Source organism: Vespula vulgaris, chromosome 22, assembly GCF_905475345.1.
Source record: "Vespula vulgaris chromosome 22, iyVesVulg1.1, whole genome shotgun sequence".
In the NCBI taxonomy this organism is placed as follows: domain Eukaryota; kingdom Metazoa; phylum Arthropoda; class Insecta; order Hymenoptera; family Vespidae; genus Vespula; species Vespula vulgaris.
The window spans coordinates 497277-515170 of record NC_066607.1 but is presented as its reverse complement, the minus strand read 5'-3'; the positions used below and the strand labels follow the sequence as shown (position 1 = coordinate 515170).

At 42.5% G+C, this 17894-nt stretch overlaps 3 protein-coding genes across 10 annotated transcripts in view; 2 read left to right on the top strand and 1 right to left on the bottom strand.

The window, feature by feature from the left end:
- LOC127071599 (facilitated trehalose transporter Tret1-2 homolog) overlaps positions 1 to 5717 on the top strand; it is a 53200-nt gene extending 47483 nt beyond the window's left edge. For all 7 annotated transcript variants that reach the window (XM_051011064.1, XM_051011063.1, XM_051011067.1 and 4 more), the window contains one exon: positions 103 to 5717. In XM_051011064.1, the coding sequence (XP_050867021.1) occupies positions 103 to 240 (138 nt within the window). In that variant the 3' untranslated portion in view covers positions 241 to 5717. The remainder of the gene's footprint in view (positions 1 to 102) is intronic.
- Positions 1 to 17894, bottom strand: part of LOC127071603 (mediator of RNA polymerase II transcription subunit 20) — an 88099-nt gene that overhangs the window by 56064 nt on the left and 14141 nt on the right. Inside the window, exons 1-2 of one of the 2 annotated variants that reach the window (XM_051011075.1) lie at positions 6825 to 6950; positions 6400 to 6542 (exon numbers count right to left, since the gene is read on the bottom strand). In XM_051011075.1, coding sequence (XP_050867032.1) covers positions 6400 to 6542; positions 6825 to 6934 — 253 coding nt within the window. In that variant the 5' untranslated portion in view covers positions 6935 to 6950. Of the gene's footprint in view, positions 1 to 6399; positions 6543 to 6824; positions 6951 to 17894 lie in introns of those variants that run through there. The other variant, XM_051011076.1, reaches the window with a different exon arrangement.
- The window catches only part of LOC127071596 (dystroglycan 1-like), a 51026-nt gene continuing 40554 nt past the window's right edge, over positions 7423 to 17894 (top strand). Inside the window, exon 1 of the mRNA XM_051011053.1 lies at positions 7423 to 7595. The gene's annotated coding sequence lies outside the window, so the exon portion shown is untranslated. The remainder of the gene's footprint in view (positions 7596 to 17894) is intronic.

The following is a 17894-nucleotide window of genomic DNA, read 5'->3' as shown; positions in this document are numbered from 1 at the left end:
CCGATAAGCTCAAAGTCTCGTCCCGTTGGACTCTAAGCTTAGAAAATAGAAAAAGAAATTTCTTCCTTTCTTCAAGTTCTTCTATCATTTCGTTGTCGTCAGGTTCTCGGATTACACGGAGCCTTTTGGTTCTACGCAGCAATGGCCGTCTGCGGACTTTGTTTCGTCGTCTATTGCGTGCCCGAGACGAAGGGCAAACAGTTGGACGAGATGAATCCGGACTACGCACAGGCACGGTAGTATAAGGCCTCCTTGACGGGAGGTCTGTCGAATCTCGAAAAGGCGAGCAAGCCTTTACCGAGCGGTGCTTATCCGAATGAGCACGATCCTCGAGAAATATATAGCGCCGATCAAGTTGCTCTACCTTCGGCCGGGCCATCGATGACTAGTAACTCTGTCCGTGGAATAACCAGAGGGAGTCATCGTTCCTTGTCCGAGTACTGTGGCATATTCGCCGAGAAAACCAACAGGATAGGGAAAAACGTGGAGAACTTTATGCAATCACGTGGATTTCTACCGCCGGTTCAAAGGCAAAGCCTCTACGAAACTACTCGTTACCCGAACAACGTTCTCTCCTCGAGCAAAGTCAATGGGGACATAAAGAAAGGAGTTTATGGTAAAACGAGAATCTACGAGCAGGATCGATATTACGACGGAATAACGAGCGTTGATAATAACGATCGCGGGGAGACATTAGTTTCGAGAGAATCAAAGCCGAACGATCGCGTACGTTACACCTCCGAGACGCAGTTGCCTCGTAGACCGAAAAGACGTAACTATCGCGAGGAGGAATACGATGATCGGTCTGACGCTTGGAAAGACCCATCGAGAAACGTAAACGGTGCTAAGCCGATCCTGAGAAATGGCATCGGTTACCAGAGAGACGAAAGACCGTACTGTTCCACTCTGCCGAGGCGTAGCAGGACCATTAATTTCAAGGATCAACCTTATAACTCCCTGGAGGAGCTACGCGGATACCCGAAGAGTCTCCAGGATTTAACGGATTTCGAGCTCGAGGAGAGAATAGGAAATTCAACCGTGGCCTCCTTCCCGAAAACGAGAACGCGTTCGAGGGATGACAGACCGGCCGACGTTTATCGTCAGAGAAGACTACGGGACCCCCCGGTGGATCCTTTGCCCGAGGACGACTATTTGAAGTTTTGTAGAAATTTAGCGAGGATGGAAAGATATCCTCGGGGAGGCCGTTACGAGCCGGGACAGGTGCACTACGAGAGAGAGTGTAGAACCTTTGGAAAGGACACCGTAGCTTTTATTTATTACAAGACATGTTATTTGTGATCATTTCACGGGGACTGCGAACGAGAAGCTCCGAGAAAATACAAAGTTAAAATATTTCTTATTTTCATTCGACGTTTGCTCTGCGAGGAGTTCCTCTAAATTACTCGAAACGAGTCAAGTTCCTTCGAGACGAGCGAAAGATTCGCGAGAACGCTTAAAGATAATTACTACCATATCGAGCTGAACTTTATTTTCAACCCCTTTTTCAAACGTTTAGCAATTTTCTTTGGACTCGATAGTTGCGGTATACGTATTTGTCTTTTTTCTTTCTTTACTACGAGACGAACGTACGTGCGGAACGAAAAACCGAAAGATATACGTACTATACATGTAGACACACACACACACACACACACACACACACCTAAAGAGATTTGCGCTAGAACAAAAGGCAGAACTTCCATGCATCGTGCCTTCCTCGAAAAACGCGACAATATTATGCCGAGACGATAATACTTAAAAATCTCGTGTACCTACTACGTGTATATTTGTAAACACATACGCGAATAATGTATATAAAGAATAGAGATGATTTAGAGGTGATTATTGTTAAGAAATAAATTCGACGAATCGCGCGATTTGCGAAGAGATTCTTCCGAGACGAAATCTATGGATAGACTAAAAGAGAAAACAAAAAAATAAAAGGATAGACGATTAGATCGATAATTAGGATACGTAGGACTCGCAAAACATTTCGTATTTTTGTTCCAATATAATCGGACGATTCGTAGCCGATTATAAGAATCTTTCTATTTACAATCAATTTTTACCAGAGAGGAGACCTGAGCTACGTACTCGCGTTGCCTGGCTTTATTAGAGAAAATATATGTTAATTACTAAGGTGCAAAAGGGCACGCGTTTGTTATTATCGAAGAAAAAGGGAATAATAAATGGCTCTGGTCTCATCCTCGTGACTCGATCTGCGAGTCAATGACTTAATTACGACAATATCTGTAGATAGATACGTCTGTATACACACGCGCATACTTATTATCTTTCTTACATCTATATCGCATATCGGAGTATTGTATATAACGTATCCAATATTTACCCACGCATGTACATACGTATTCGCACGAGTGTGGGAGCAACAAGTAAACAAAATTTATCGACAATATATACATAAGTATATGATACATATACACACATATATCGATCGTTGCCAAATTCGTTTGATCTCTAGGTTTAGAACTCGAAGAATAAAATTTTGTAAAGTACTGCGTATGCGTATATATTCGAGAACATACGTACATAGGTATATACGATTTATTCTTCAGCTGTAATTTCCATTGCATTTAGATAGAGAGCGAGAGAGCGAGAGAGAGAGAGAGAGAGTTGATAAGCCTAATGTTTACTTTCTTCTAAAAGTCTACCTACGTTTAGCTGCCATTTAACGATATAATATTTTTATAAGATTTTGTCAAATCGAAACTAAGGATTCGTGCAATGTGAACACAACCTTCCGTTCTCCGTCTCGCGAGAGATTAACGTGAGATGAGAGTTAGAAAGAAAATCTGTATCTGTATTTGATATTTTTATATAGTCTGTAGAAAAAAAAATACAAAAAAAAAGAAAAGAAAAAAGAAAAACAATATTAGCCGTTGAAACGTCGCGAAAAAGGATTTTCAATATACGACCGACGTTGTGTTACGCAGAAGAATCTGCGATCGTGATCAAAGGCCTAGTCTTCGAAACGGAGAAAGATATTTCGTTGTTCTGCGAGAGAGAAGATGTAAAGAAGATATAAAGAAAAGAAGAAAGGTAAAGACAAGGAAAAAGGATTTCGATGCTTCCTTACTCACTCGTCGGACACGATAGAATATATCGCGTTGTCTTTCTCCTTGCGGTCGTCGAGTAAAAAACTTCTTATACTTCCGTAATCATTTATATCTATGTATATCCAAGTATATAAGTCATATCCTTGCCATATCCAATATTCTAACGAAATGGAAGTCTGTGAAGCGCGTATTACGATTTCGCGTACTTAAACTAATCGATAAAAATACCTATCGGAAATGATATACTAGCGGTGCTTTTGTAGACAAAGCTCGGATCGATCCGAAGCTTTGAACAATAAGATTTCTATAAAGGGTTGCGTCCGTGCAATTGCAAAACCGTTCGAATCGATCTCGAACGATTTTAAGATCCATTGGACGCGTCTTGTCTGACCGGTGCAGGCACAGTGAATGACTCGAAGCAAAGACATATCGCTAGCTCGTCGGGAAAGAAATTGCCCTCGATCAAGAGTGACTTTCTCTCTGTCTCTCTCGATCGAGTGGAATGCGAAGAAAATGTTATATAATCGATTGAAAAAATTCACGCGTATCTTGAAAAAGAAAAGAAAAGAATGATCTCTCGGGCAAACATATCTTGTCAAAGTAAAATTTGCAGGGTGTTAAATCACTGTGTACTTAAGGGGTAAGAAAAGACAAAAGAAACCTGTATTAATATCCTACGATGCTGAAGGGCTTGGACGTAGTATCGAATAAAATTTCTACGATTAAGATATAGCGCAAGTGCAATGCTCGTTAAACGAGTGCACGCGTAGCTTAAGAGAATCGACTTTAGAGATCTATACATACAGTGTGTACATACAGATTTTCGACCATCCCGTTCTTTAGTATTCTTTGCGCCGTACCAATGATAATTCTTATTCGTGCCAAAGGCACAATTTGCGGACTTGGAGTGACTATTGCGTAATCTAAAGCGAGTGTTATTGTCATTTCTTTCCCGTAGTCAACGTCGAGCCTGATAAAGGAACAAACGAAAACAAAAGAAAAAAAAATGAAAAAAATATATATATATCACACACATACCACATACATAGTACACGCGACATATATAATTATACATAAAATATATCTGCACTGTGCACTTTCGTGAATTGAAGGTTTATTGTAATACTCTTGGCGGTACGATAGAGTTTGAATCGGAAACAAAGCGTCGTATTACCGCACACATAGAGAATGTAAATTAGTCGAGGATATTATAGGCGTCGTATCAAGTTTCACGCCCCTTTGTACGCATCCATTTATGTATTATACATGCATACATACGTATATACATACACGACACGTCATATGTACGCGCCGTAAAGGTAACGACGTATTTGCAAGTCACTTTCTAGCAATGAAACTCGCTTGAAAATGCACGCTATCGAATAATCGAAATAGGTGCCGAAGACTAGCTTATCGGATAGAAGAAACAAGCTATACAAACGATCGCGCGTTACTCGAGCGTATTCTAAAACTCGAAACGTCTTTGCGACGAGATTAGGTCGAAATAGAGAGAGAGAGAGAGAGAGAGAGAGAGAGAGAGAGATTCCGTACGAGCAAAAGTAACTCGGTGACAATAAGATGATAGAGATTCAGAGAAATAATCGACAATAAACATTAGAGAGAAAGAGCGCTGGCCGTCAGACACATATACGTGATTATATACATACATATACATATAAATATATAAATTTACGCATCTATGAGCTGTCAGAGACAAGGAAAAAAAACAAAAGAAGAAAAAAAAAGAAAAGAAATGTCCGACAAGGTATTTTCCAAAACAATGAAAAAAAAAATATATATATATACAAAATCCTACTTCAAAAAGGGTAGCTTCGCTTGCTAGATTTAATATTTTTGTAATGACGCCTAGGTGTAGTTTGTTTGTACCTCGATAGAGTATTTAATCTACGAGAAAAGGATAAAAGAAAACACAGGAATATCACAGTGAAAGGTTGCGACATGAACACACACACATACACACACGCTCGATGAAAATAAGACTGTGTGCGAGTATTCGAAGCATAAGCGAGCTTTAACTCCGATCATCGAATTAGAAGATGTCTCTAACGCGTGGCTGATTCTTTTTCGAACGATGGCGTCCTCGATCGATGACTTTTTTCTTTCGTTTTCTACACACTTTTAGAAATAATTGTTGATTTCGAATGTTATTAAAATCTCGTTGGAGTTTAAGGAAGAAAGGGATGGTGGCATCGGTATTACTAGAAATAAGAAATAAATTCGATTTAATCGGAAATTTAAGGATTGGTCGTCGACTTGGGAGCTAATCGTATTTTACGCAAAAAATGAAAATGAAAAGAGAGAGAGAGAGAGAGAGAGAGCAATTGTTGTGTTGAGAGAAAAGAAAATAATCGTTGATATTGCCGAACGTCGGAGACGCTTCTAACATCGGTACGGTAAAAGATATGCGTTTATCTGTGTTACGTATAAAACATGTACTTAAGCGAGAGTTTAGTTAGAAAGATTCTCTAAAAGATCATTAATTTCGTTATTGAATGATAAAGCTGGATATACGATCGCTAACCAAGTGGAACCAAGATATTACGTGTTTCTATAGAGAAATCATATACACATATTATAAATGCCAAAATAAGAAGAAACAAACATAACCGATAACACATATTATCTTCTTTTTCTTTAACCTTGACAAGCGACAGTTTAACGTAACAGAAACGATTTTCCAAATCAGTCGCATTTATCCTTAATTATTACCGATAAAATGTCCCCGTTGTAAAGGTCGTAGATAACAGCATGTATCCCAATTTTGTTCGCTCGATCGATTATCACCTGAAAATCCTAATTCTAACGAAGGAAAGTTCATATCTCGTATACGAGCGTTCGATCAGATACGACGACGGTAAAAGTGCCTTGTCAGAAATATTCCAATATCGGACATTAGATTTTGAATGTTCAACATAACTAACGTGCGATATGCAGAGTGTGCAGTGTAAATATATATGAAAATATATCTTAAAGTCTCCAATCCTATTGCCACTTTACGGTTTTTTCTTTGCTTTTTTTCTTTTTTTTTTTTATGCGGTTTTTTTGCTAATTACAGAAACATCGGCGTTGACTCGCATGCTTAAATGGAACGTAGTACGTATCGCGTTAATAATTAATTTTTTTGACGATGATATTTATGATCAGTCCTTTTTCAGCTTTGAAATGTAATTAATAAACGCACAACGTTTTATTCCCGCACGGCCATCTGGACGTTACAATTCGTACTACATTGTCCGAAATATTTGGCGGGTAATCGGTTGAATTCGAAAAGTTGGAATATGATGTAAAAGGTAAGACTCACCCAATTGCGGAACCGACATGTAAGTTTCACAATCGACGAGAAATTGTCCAGATTGTACGGCTCCAAGGGCAACTATTCTTTTCGTCAGAAACTCTATCGTCTGCGGACCTGTTCTGTTTTCCGTCATCGGAAATTGCTGCAGGCTGAGAACGCAAGTGAAAAGTTTGTTACCGTTTGCTGCGATTTAAATCAAATCGGCGTGATATCTTATCGAATAGAAAAGGCCGAGATTGTTCTACCGATTATTCGCTCGAGTTATAACGACATTAAATACTAAAAAATCGATCTTCGTAAACATATTATGGCGACCTAACCTCTAAGACCTCGACACATAACATAAAGCAACGCGATAAACGTTACAAGGAAACATACAAAATAAGAAAGGGTACGTGAAAGACGACATTCGTGAGATGCGATAAACTTACACCGTCACGCCCATCTTCGCAACTTTTAACGATATCTTCGAAGTAAGATCGCAAAATAGACTACGGCAGGAAACGGCACGCACCGGCTGTAACGAAAGCGCGCGGGACATGATGATAGAAAGCAACGCCATCTCTTTGGCGAATAGTTTCGATAGATGGCGGATGGAGTTACGTTTGTCCCGAGGTAGCGTACGGGTAATGTTCCACAAGGAGGCTGTATCGTCTTACTTGTTTCAAGAAATTTATTCTCACAGATTTGGTTTCGTAAATATTTATATCTTTATTTTTACTTCGCGGATAAACTTGAGAGTTCTGCCGATCAACCGTGATTTTATCCGTCGAGCCGACGAAAAGTATCGTTTCGAAATGAATCGCATCGCATCGAGTCGAATCGTAGGGGCAAAGCTTTTAGGTGAGAAATTATTAAATCGTTTGTCGTAGTTACGCCGACGAAAACAAACGTTCTCCACGAAACGTTTTAATTTGAAATGGTTGCTCTTAAAGTATACCAACTTATGGTGCACAGTTTCGCGTGTCTTCAAAGATGGCGCAACGATCGCGATAGCGTTTACGAATGTACCTGGAAAATGGCGATATCTGTTGCAACCGCGTTAAAGCATTTTTTACGCTCGGTTCGTCATCGATATTCGAGGACTATTCGAAAGTGTTCGTTCGAGGATCGCTTTGTCCCGCGAAAGTGAAAATTCAAGAGGATCTTGACGGTGATATCGGAGATCGTCGAAAAGTCGAAGAAGACGTTTCGAAAATCAGGTAAGAAAATTTCAGAATCTGCCTGTCGTAGTTACGTACGTACGCACGCACGCACGCACGTAGACCCAACTCGAAGTTGTGCTCCGTCGATTATATCCCTTGCCGTATTTGGGCATCGACGTTGAACGTGCGTTATATTTTGTAACGCGCGACATCGACCGAATCCTTTTTCCTTTTTTTCCTTTCGTCATGCTTTCACCCTGATTCTTTACGATATCGCGTCTCCGGCATTTTCTCCGGTCCAATTTTAACGCGTAGTGAAGGCACGTTTCTGCGCGTAAGGTCGTGTAATTTAAGGGCAAAGAAAACTCTTCCTCGATCAACGGAGAAAGAAGGGAGCGACACGACACGCAACGACGAGCGTCGTATATCGTTCGGATCTGCGATATTTGATAAATATCAGCCGCCATGACAGATTTCAATTTGAAAATACATTGGCGCTACGAGGTTTGAACGCGACTCTTGTTTCGACCCGTTTGGCAAATACATACTCTCTATTCATAAACGAAGTCTTGGGTAGAACGATAATTTCTAAATATACGCATATTTTTAAGAAAATCCGCGAAGCGATACGGATTGTCGAACGATATAATAAAGACGACCTCGTTGCGCGGAGCATCATTATCGTCGAGCGATATTTAGTCAATAAACGTGTTTTATAACATAGGAGGTTAAACGATATCGCCACGGCGGCGTACGTAAACGTATGCGAAAGCGGCGTATGAAACGAAAAATATGGGTCATTGCGATAGACGACGACCGGTGCACTTTTTCTTTTCTTTTTTTCTTCCTTTCTTTTTCTCTCGAAATGCCCCGCGTGCTGCCGAGATAAACCATTTTACCTTAACGACGAAGCGGTTATCAAAGAGGAGAGTACAAAGGGTGTGTTCGTTCTTTCCTATATACACGGGGCTTTCGCGTAAAAGCTTGAATACGCAGACGCGCGTTTCTGCGACTTTGAATAATACAAATATGTACCTTTAAAAGTGAAGAAGCATTTTTTCTTTTTCTTTCAATTGTCACCGAGCGGAATGCTACGTCGTATAGAGAAGGGAAAGGTTTACGACGATAATGGTAAACCACGCCTAGCTCGCGTCGTGGAATTCGTGTGGGGGACACGTTAAAATCTTGTTCCTCGCGTGGGATGGGGCGAGATTGAAATTGATTGAAACCGGATTACCAGAGGCAACCACGATTAATTCGATACAAATCGGTATCACGTATACACCGATATTTTTACGATCCGACATGTCGCGAACGTAACGTCGCTCGTATTCCCGGTGAATCGTTATCGAAAGTACCCCGAGAGTTGGTACGTCTCGACGAGGCCGAGAGGACGATCGAACGAAATACAAAAATAGGCGCCAATCCTGAAGGAGATGCGCACCGGCAGGAAGCTATGACCGGATGTTGGAAGGCACGTGACTGACATGCAGAAAATCTCCTCCCTCGAGCTCGCTAGCTCGTTAAATATTCCGTCGATATTGGACAGTGGCAGACAAACGAGAATCGGAATGGCATCTCGACTTCGTAGATATTGCTTTCTTGCTTAAAATATGATATACCTAAGCTTTTCCATACCTAATAGATGGAATTTATCTCCTTCGAGAAAGATCCCTCGGGATGTTCTTTGTTAGTTATTTCAATCGACTCCCCGTTGCTGTATCTCCTTCGTCTTTCATCCGTATTTCCAATTAATTGGTCTCCTTTCGAACGCGACGTTAGTAAGGTACTTAGGTAGAAGAGTATCGGCCGATTTAGAGGGATATTAAACGACGAATCGTTTGGTCGCGTCGAGATCCTTCTCGTCGCCCAGCTTGACATCGTTTCCAAAGACTTCGTATCGGAGAAAAGTCATTGCGTCTCAACGCGTCGCGGTTCCTTGATTTAATAAAAATTCTTCTGATCTCGAGACGCGTAAAGAGGCGCGCGATTTACGTTCTCTTCTTCCATCTTTTCGAAATAATAAACGTATCGCGCGGATAAAATTAATAAACTCACGGGTATCTTCTCTTTCATCTCGCGCGTTATTTCAATAAATCGCGATTATTTTTCTTTCGATTCTCCGGACTCGCCGAACCCGAAGTCGGTCTCTTCGCCGTACGGTATTAATAGAACGAAGGAGAAGCGATGTTTGCAACCTACTGCGTCTACGGTAATCTCTTGATTAGAAAGGACACGTGCGGTGCATCGCAAAACGAAATTTCCGTCGCTTTCTTTTCTTTCGTTTCCCATAGCCGACGTTGTCGAAACGAAATCGAAGAATAGCTCAAAGTCGTTGTAGTCGACGCGTCGCTCGCGTTTCGATTCAGTCATCTTTTCTCCTTCTTTGGACCCTTTTACGGGTAGGTCGCCTCGGTCTGGCACGAGATTAATACCCTACGCGACGATTTACTATCTCGCGATTGATTTACCAACGCGGCATCGCCTACTTTCCTCAGCGAAGAGAGTCACACCTGTTCGTTCTATAAACCTGTATTTGTCGTGATCTGTGGATCGTGTGGCATTTTTTATCGACTTGCTTCTTCCCGTTTTCCGTTTATCGGTTGGCGATGGGACGTATCGCTCGAGGGATTTTCTCTTTTTATCCCTTTTAATAACCGATCTTACAACTCTCCTTCTTCTCGGATTATTATTTTCTTTATCTTCGTCGTCGTCCAACAAGATCGCTTCGATGAAGGAGAATCGGAAAAGATTCGTACAATCGTGTCGTGCGATCGTATCGCATGATCCGATCCGGAAGAAGGACGAGAGAGAGGGGTATATTCGATCGCAAGGAGTTTATTTTCGAGCCGAATAGAATTAAGACGAACTCTTTAATTTCCTCGCAACCGTCTCACGCCGTCGATATTCGTCGCGGTTGGATCTGTCAGGGAAGTCGAGGTTTATATCAGCTCGGCGGAACGTTATTGCAAGCTCGAATCAAATTCCAGACGTAATGGAGAAACAGCGAGATGCTTGCCAAGCCGTCCCCTTTGGGCATCCGTTCGCATTACTCGCAAGACGGACGCGAACGTGTTTCACCATTTAATCCTCCCATTGGGTAGTACGGATATAGTACGGGTGTAGTACGAGCGTAGTACGGGTACAGAGACGTGCGTTTTCGTTAAATATAGCAATAGGTGCGGACGTACGTAGCAATAGGTCGATACAAAAATATCCTCGACTCGTTTTACACGGTTTGCTCTCTAATCGAGCTTATCGTTGATAATTTCTCTTCTTCCCTTTTTCCTCTCCTCCTTCGTCGCGCGTTTAGTCGACACGACGAAAGCTAGGTTAATTCCTCTTAATCTCGCAGCCCGACGCGGCCTTCGACGTCGGTTTTTCGACGACGAAAAGTAGACTGGAGAGAGAGAAGAAAAAGGGCGATGCGTCAATGCCAGCGCGAGACATCTGGCTTAACCATAAACATTCTTGCCGAGTTAGCCATCGCACGGAGCTCGCACGTACGAAGGAGACGCCGTAAGGAGCGAAGACAAAGAAGGGAAAAAGTTGGAAAAGATGGGAGTGCGAAAGACCGAGAGCAAAGTGGTGGGAGCAACGGAGGAAAGATGGAGAGAGAGGCGAAAGACGGTTAAGACCGGCGAGAGAGACGAAAGGCACTTGAGCGACGACGAGTGCGCTGCGAGTTGTTGAACCACGTCTCACCCAATGACGTCATCGTTCCAGTGAACCCTGAACCGTCTCTAATGATTCAGCCAATATTTATAGAAACCATAAATAATGGAGTTTGCGCTCTGGTACGTGGAAACGCGCGGTTCCTGAAAGAGGAGAGACGAAAAATGGAAAAACCGTGTCGTTTCGCCGAGGAAAAACGTGTGAACGTGTCTCCTACTCCGCGGTGATCATCGACTAAACTACCGCGTTGCTGCCGATGTAATTACATATAACGAGCTGTCGGCGCGAACGACCCAACGTACACGGGTATACATTATACCGTGGTGTAACACGTACAGGTATATACCGTGTACCGCCGGTATGTTCCTGCCGGTACACGAACGGATTTTCCTGAAAAAGAGACTGGGCGCGGGTTTCATTATCGACTTTAAAACTGGTCAGAGCATTCTGCCGTGAAAAGCAGAGTGCCCGTGCGCGAATGAATCGAACGATTTCCGGTTATTGTCCGTTGCCGAGCAATTTCCCCGGCTCGACGGTATATTTATTTCTCGTTTCTCCGTGCATTCGATTATTATCTCTGGGTCCAAGCATCGCCCTGTTCCCCGTTTTATCTTCCGAGATTACATCCGACCGTATCGCAATCTATCCTACCCATCTACTATCTCAGACTTTTTAGCCGTGCCACTTTTCAACGAAGGCGTCTTCCCTTCCTCGTCATTTTCTTAACAAGCGTTCTTTGATGATTACAAAACGTAAATGCGTTGTTTACTTTCGAAGCGACGTCCAGAAAAATGATGTCCGCTCGAGCGGACAGACCTTTAGAACGACGATAAAACGACGATATTTACCGAACTCGGGATAACGTGTACGCGAACTAACTTTTTCGATACTACAAAATCGACAAATATCTGCGTGCCCATTGAATCTGCCGAGTATTTATTGAAAAAAGCGAGAAATTCCTCTTTGAAGTAAAGTAGTATCGACTTTACGTCATATTCGATGTTTCTCCACGAAATTTCGATTAACCGTCGAAAATCGAAAAATACCGAGTGTAAGTTCGTGGATAGAGCAAACACGTTGCAAAAAAAAGAAAAAGAAACGGAAGAAAGAAGAAGAAAAAAGAGAACAGGAAATGCTGCAACAAGCTCTAAAAGCTTGGCGTTTTTGGATCCTTCAACGGCGCAACGGAACGAGCAAAAAAATCTCTTTACTTTATAGGATTTTCTTTTTCTGTATCTCTCCAATCGGTCGTTCTCGTGTTTTTACATCGGCGTTCTCGTCCAACTTTTCGCCGAGCGTCTCTCTATAAAAGCGTTTCGCGCACAACGTGTTTGCCTTGCGGAATAAAAGCGCGACTCCTAACCGTTCCGCCCGTTAACAAGAATTAACGCACATTTGCCACTCCGGAGATAGAGGCACAGAAGAGAATGAGAGAGAGAGAGGGAAACGATCTCGTTACATCTACCAGAGAGCATCACCCATGTACACGGTGATCCAAAAGTTCTTTTCCTCGGTTTACCGCTAAATTTTTATGGTCACGCTGCTTTGTTTTTTCTTTCTTTTTTTTGTTCATCCGATTGGCTTGGCGCTCGACCTGCAATTTTTTTAAAAGCTTCCGCGCTTCTACATTTTTATCTTTTTCCTTTCTCCTTTTTTGGAAACACATTTTCCACATTTTATCGCAGATATTTTCTTCCTTTCTACAAAAAAAGAAATCTATAGCCGACGTCCATCATTCCGCGTTCTTTCTACCGTTACGAGAAAAAAGCAAAAGTGCATTACTATTCTACCTTACGAGTTTGAATTACCGTGACGTGGATTCTCCATTACGGCGTGCTCGAGTGAAGCTAATTCAAATATAAAAAATAAAAAAGGGATCAAAGAAGGGATATATGACCTAAGGGGAAATTGATTCTTGAAACGTAAAATGTCGTCGACGTAAGATCTTACATTATTATCAGATACTATCCCGATGATAGAAGGTTTCTCCGATCGAGATTCGACGATGCCAGATTTTCTTTTACGTCGCGAGTGTTTGTTTCTTTCTAAATCACCGCGTACGGAACGTAGGTATATATTCTTTGGTATATGCACACGCGTGGATCGTAAGTGTCAAGATGGATGGAACGTAACTCTGATTACCGCCATTATTACTCTGCGTGGACAAACACGTTGGTTTTACACGTGGTATATAAAACATCTTATTCGACGTGTGCACACACGTGCACATTCGGTCCCAGGTATCCGAGAACGTCATAGAAAGAGATTATATCGTAAGATATAAGAGATGAGCACCTATTAAAATTTAAAAGAGTATATCCGCTTGGATCGATGTAGCAGCGTATAAAAAATTGTCTATTTGTGATGACGATATACGTATTTGGTAGCAATGCCACGCCGCTCGACATCGATCGAGTTTGACATCCTCTCTATCCTAATTTTTGCTAAAAGTCGAAGCGTTATAAATATCTATTCATCTCGCGGCTACGTTTCTCACGAACGAAAATTTCGTTTATCGCGAAAGAAGATGGTAAAGGAGAAGGAAAAGATTCGAGAGACGGAGACGATAATACGAAGCAGCACGTTAGAGAGACTGCCTGTTGAGAACGATGGAGAAGGGAAAGATAAAGCCGGCAGTGCGCGTGCAATGCACAAAGCTACCGAATGAATGCGCGAGAATCTAAAGGGAAGTGCGGCGGATGCGGCGGTCCTTAGTATTCCGTGCGACGGACGCAAACGTTTAAGAATCTCGTCGAGGCGAACGAGAGGAGTCCGCAAACGAGAAAGAGAGAGAGGGAGAGAGAGAGAGAGAGAGAGATGGAAGCCTTCGAACTTTCCACGACGCAAGACGAGGCCAAATGAAACTTTGCGAGTAGCAACCACGAGAGTTTCGTATTCCTCGAGATACTGATATTTAACCTTCGTCATTCGAAGGGAAGATTATAAATGGAACGCGGTATTAAAGGCGAAATCGAATCGAAGACCCGATCTTGAAAGAGAATAAAGCTTTTAATTGTTTTCGTAATGCTCGTTTTGACGTAATATGCCCTAAAATATGTTTTCAGGAGACGGTTAAAGCCGTCTTTTATACCGTTAAACTGGGTCACGTGGAGAATCGGGTAAACAAGAAGAGCAATGCATCGAAAGAATTATTATCGAAAAATAGAGAGGGATGAGGAAGATAAGCAAAGAGAGATTCGATGTTTCACCGAATTAACTTTTCCGATATCCTAAAAACTCGTTCTCAATGGGGTGGGGGGAGATTCTTTGGAAATGCAGTGGTTACGATAAAACGTCGTTCCTTTTTTTTTCTCCTTTCCACCGTAGAATGTGTTTCGCGTTGTTTGCGTTAGCACTCGATAGTGCCAAGCCTCTTGTCTCGAAAATAACTTCCACGAAAGCGACGTCAGCGATCTTCCAGGGCAAGTAACGCTCGACATAATTCTTGCGTGCGCGATAATCGACGACCTTATGCGACAAAGAAGCGACAGCTGCATCTTGCATCGTGCCCGTCTGATCTCTTTTAAAAGATCCTTCGTACACGTATGTACGCACGTATCCAGACAGACGTTGTATTAACTCTAATAGATCGCCGAAGAATACGCAGCCATCGAAATAAAAATAACAATTTTTCTCAAACTAGAAAGAAGATGACGACGACGACGACGACGATCCGTTGCGTGCGAAACTCGAATAATGAAAAAACTCGGAGCATTCAGATTTCCAATTCTTGAACGGATCGACCAGTACGATCTATACCCACGTGGTAGTCGCGAGTGATATCGGAGAAGCTTACCATATTCGTGTCCCTTCCACAGAGTCTCTCAACTTTGAGCTTTTCGAAGCATTCTGTGATATCTTTTTTTATCTGCTTTGGTAAGACTCGGTTCTATAACTTTCGACGTATTCTAAGCGGTCCCCGATAAAAATATCCCAGGTGCTTTTCGTCGTGCTATCTTCGACGACAAGTCGCTTTCGGTCGAAAGCTTTTTCGAAAAGAGCGCTGCGTTAGCTCAAACGCAACCCGGAAATTCCACGCCGTCTCGACTTGGTTCGCTCCTTTTCAATGTATCACAAATAATGTCTACTCGAACTGACAGTGACTTTCAACTTTGCGAGTGGCATCCTTTATAATGGCTAAGGTAAAACGACTTTATCCTAGCACTCGATAAATTCCAACGTATCTGTCTGACAATCTACGATGTCTCGAATAAGTTTTACGTTCGTTCTCGTCAATAATGACTTTCGTCGATCAATACGTGCGATTTATTTTTGGATAGTATCGGCTTTCATCGGCTTCGCGGCCGTTTCGCGAGCGTCGAACGTTTTCGAAACGAAATCCTCGGATGATATTTCCAAGAAAATCGTACAACGATACGAGAGCGCGAGTTCGACGTTTGCGATTTCAGGGAGGTTCCTAGGGAAATAATTTTGCGTGTGCACCACTGACTGCTTACCCCGGGCAAATAGGTATGCAGTTATTCTGAGACTGCCGGGGTGAATGGCCACCTTCTCGGCTCCTCGTCTTCTCGCAGCTTCTCGCTCGCAAAAGCTCAAATCGAATATCATCCGGAGGTGTCCGAGATACGAGCGATATCGTTGCTCGAGGATGACGCGTTCTTCCTGATTTATCTCGCCTCGGCTACCAACTCGCAGTCCGGCTTTCGCACAGTTTTCCTTTTGGCTTCGTCGTAGAAACATTGTTCATTCGCATCAACCGAATCCGTCGCATACGGACGGAATTTTATATTTATGTATATTTACCTATATTTATCTCTAGCTCTGCTCGTTAGATCCAAGTGGAATACAATCGACGATTTCGTTTTCTCGGAGGCATGTAATCTTTTCGAGCGAACGATGTAAAGGATAACTCGCAACGGCAGAAATTCCAAGAATTTCATCGCGCCCGCTAGCGACGCCGTTACAGTATTGGGACCGATTACGATTCATTACCATCTAGGGGAAAGATTTGACGCTTCCTTTCGAAAACGATCGTAATTTATAATCCAAGAGGAACGGAGACAGAGCCGCAACGCGTCGTGATTCTAACGAGGCTCGATTCCATCGTCGATCGATCGAACGAATATCGGATAAAATAATAGGTAATTTGATTAACGATGGTTCGTATTCTATATTAGTTAAACAATAGCCGTTGTGCCATCGAAGAAGGTTATTTCATATCGCGCCTGAATTTCTCGATCGATCCCGCGTAACCGCTAAATTAGTGGGCATTAACAACGACGCGGGAACGGCTCGTTAAATCTTGCGTATTATTATTTGCACGGTACTTGGAAATAACCGCGTTATGAATAATCCCTGATAACGATGCTTCGGTTAAAACCGACGAAAAGGGAAAATCCGGCGACGACCGATTCGGCGAATCGCTCTTCTCGTTACCGACTGGAATATCTCGATTATTAAAGTTGTAATTATCAAGAATAATCGTATCGTCGTAAACTCCACTATTACTCCTATATATCGAACTTTCGAACGCGGACGGATGTTTCCATTCGCGCAACCTCGACTCTACTATATTTTCGTAACGTCAATAAACTCCGTTACTACTCGCCGAAAGATTGACTTTAACTCCTTCGACGTCGTAGATATATCTATCCGCTCTTGATAGAAGCACTCGAAATTCTCGGCTGTTGCATCTGGGAAATCCGTTCGATCGTTGCGTCACGACGTCGACGATTTCAACGATTTTCCTAGCGGTTTAAACTCTCGATCGAATGGGATGGAAAATGTGCTGTTTTATGTACCTACTTATTGTGTATGTATGTGCGCGTATAAATAGACACACTTCGATGGAAGGGCAGAAACTCTTTCGTACGCGTACCTATTTTCTCCATTTTCGAAGAAAAGACGCTTGCTGCAGCGTACGTTGGAGCAGTTTCTTCGTTTCTCCGTTCGGTTTTGCGAGTGGCATACGGTCGGTCCTATTTTTAGCGAGCTTTGCTTCCTAGCGGTAGCAAATGGCAACGGAAGGTACGGAAACAGAAGCGGAGGAAAGGCAGGGTCGATCGCACGAGTCGCACTTGGAAACTCTGCAGGCACTTGCCTTGTTTCCGGATGAATTAATTCTCCTTTACGAAGAAATTAATTAAAAACTTTATCGTCCTTTCTTATTTGTCACGTAGTCATTTCTATTACCGGGCCGCTCTTTCGACGTCTGAAACGATCCTCACGCGGATTCTCGATCATCAAGTGCTGTTTCTTCGGGTTCGAAAAAAAAGGAGGACATTTATCTCGTACGTTATACCGGATTACATCTTGGATCTAACGAGACCGCTCTCAAGTGGCAGGACGTTCTAAGAACGTCGACACGATTTATGCCGACGTTCGAGCATAGAAAAGTACACAGAAATATCAGTGACACCGCGATAAGCGTCTTATCGTGAGAAATCTCTTGTAGGAAAGAAAACACTTTTTCAAAATTAAGATAGCATGGTTTCCGAGGTAGCTCAACTATTCGACGCGAAAATCAAATTCGCGGCAGGGACGGCTTCCCTTTCGTTGTTTGAAAGTGATATCGTAGTTTAATCATCGCGAGCCTCTTCGCGAGAGGAAATAAATTGATCGAGTAGAGTGGGCTGCCTTCTCTCTCGCCGAGGCGTCTTTCAGGCGTCTTCGAGGCGTCTCGAAGACGCCTAGCCTACACGGATCCAATTATTCGAACGT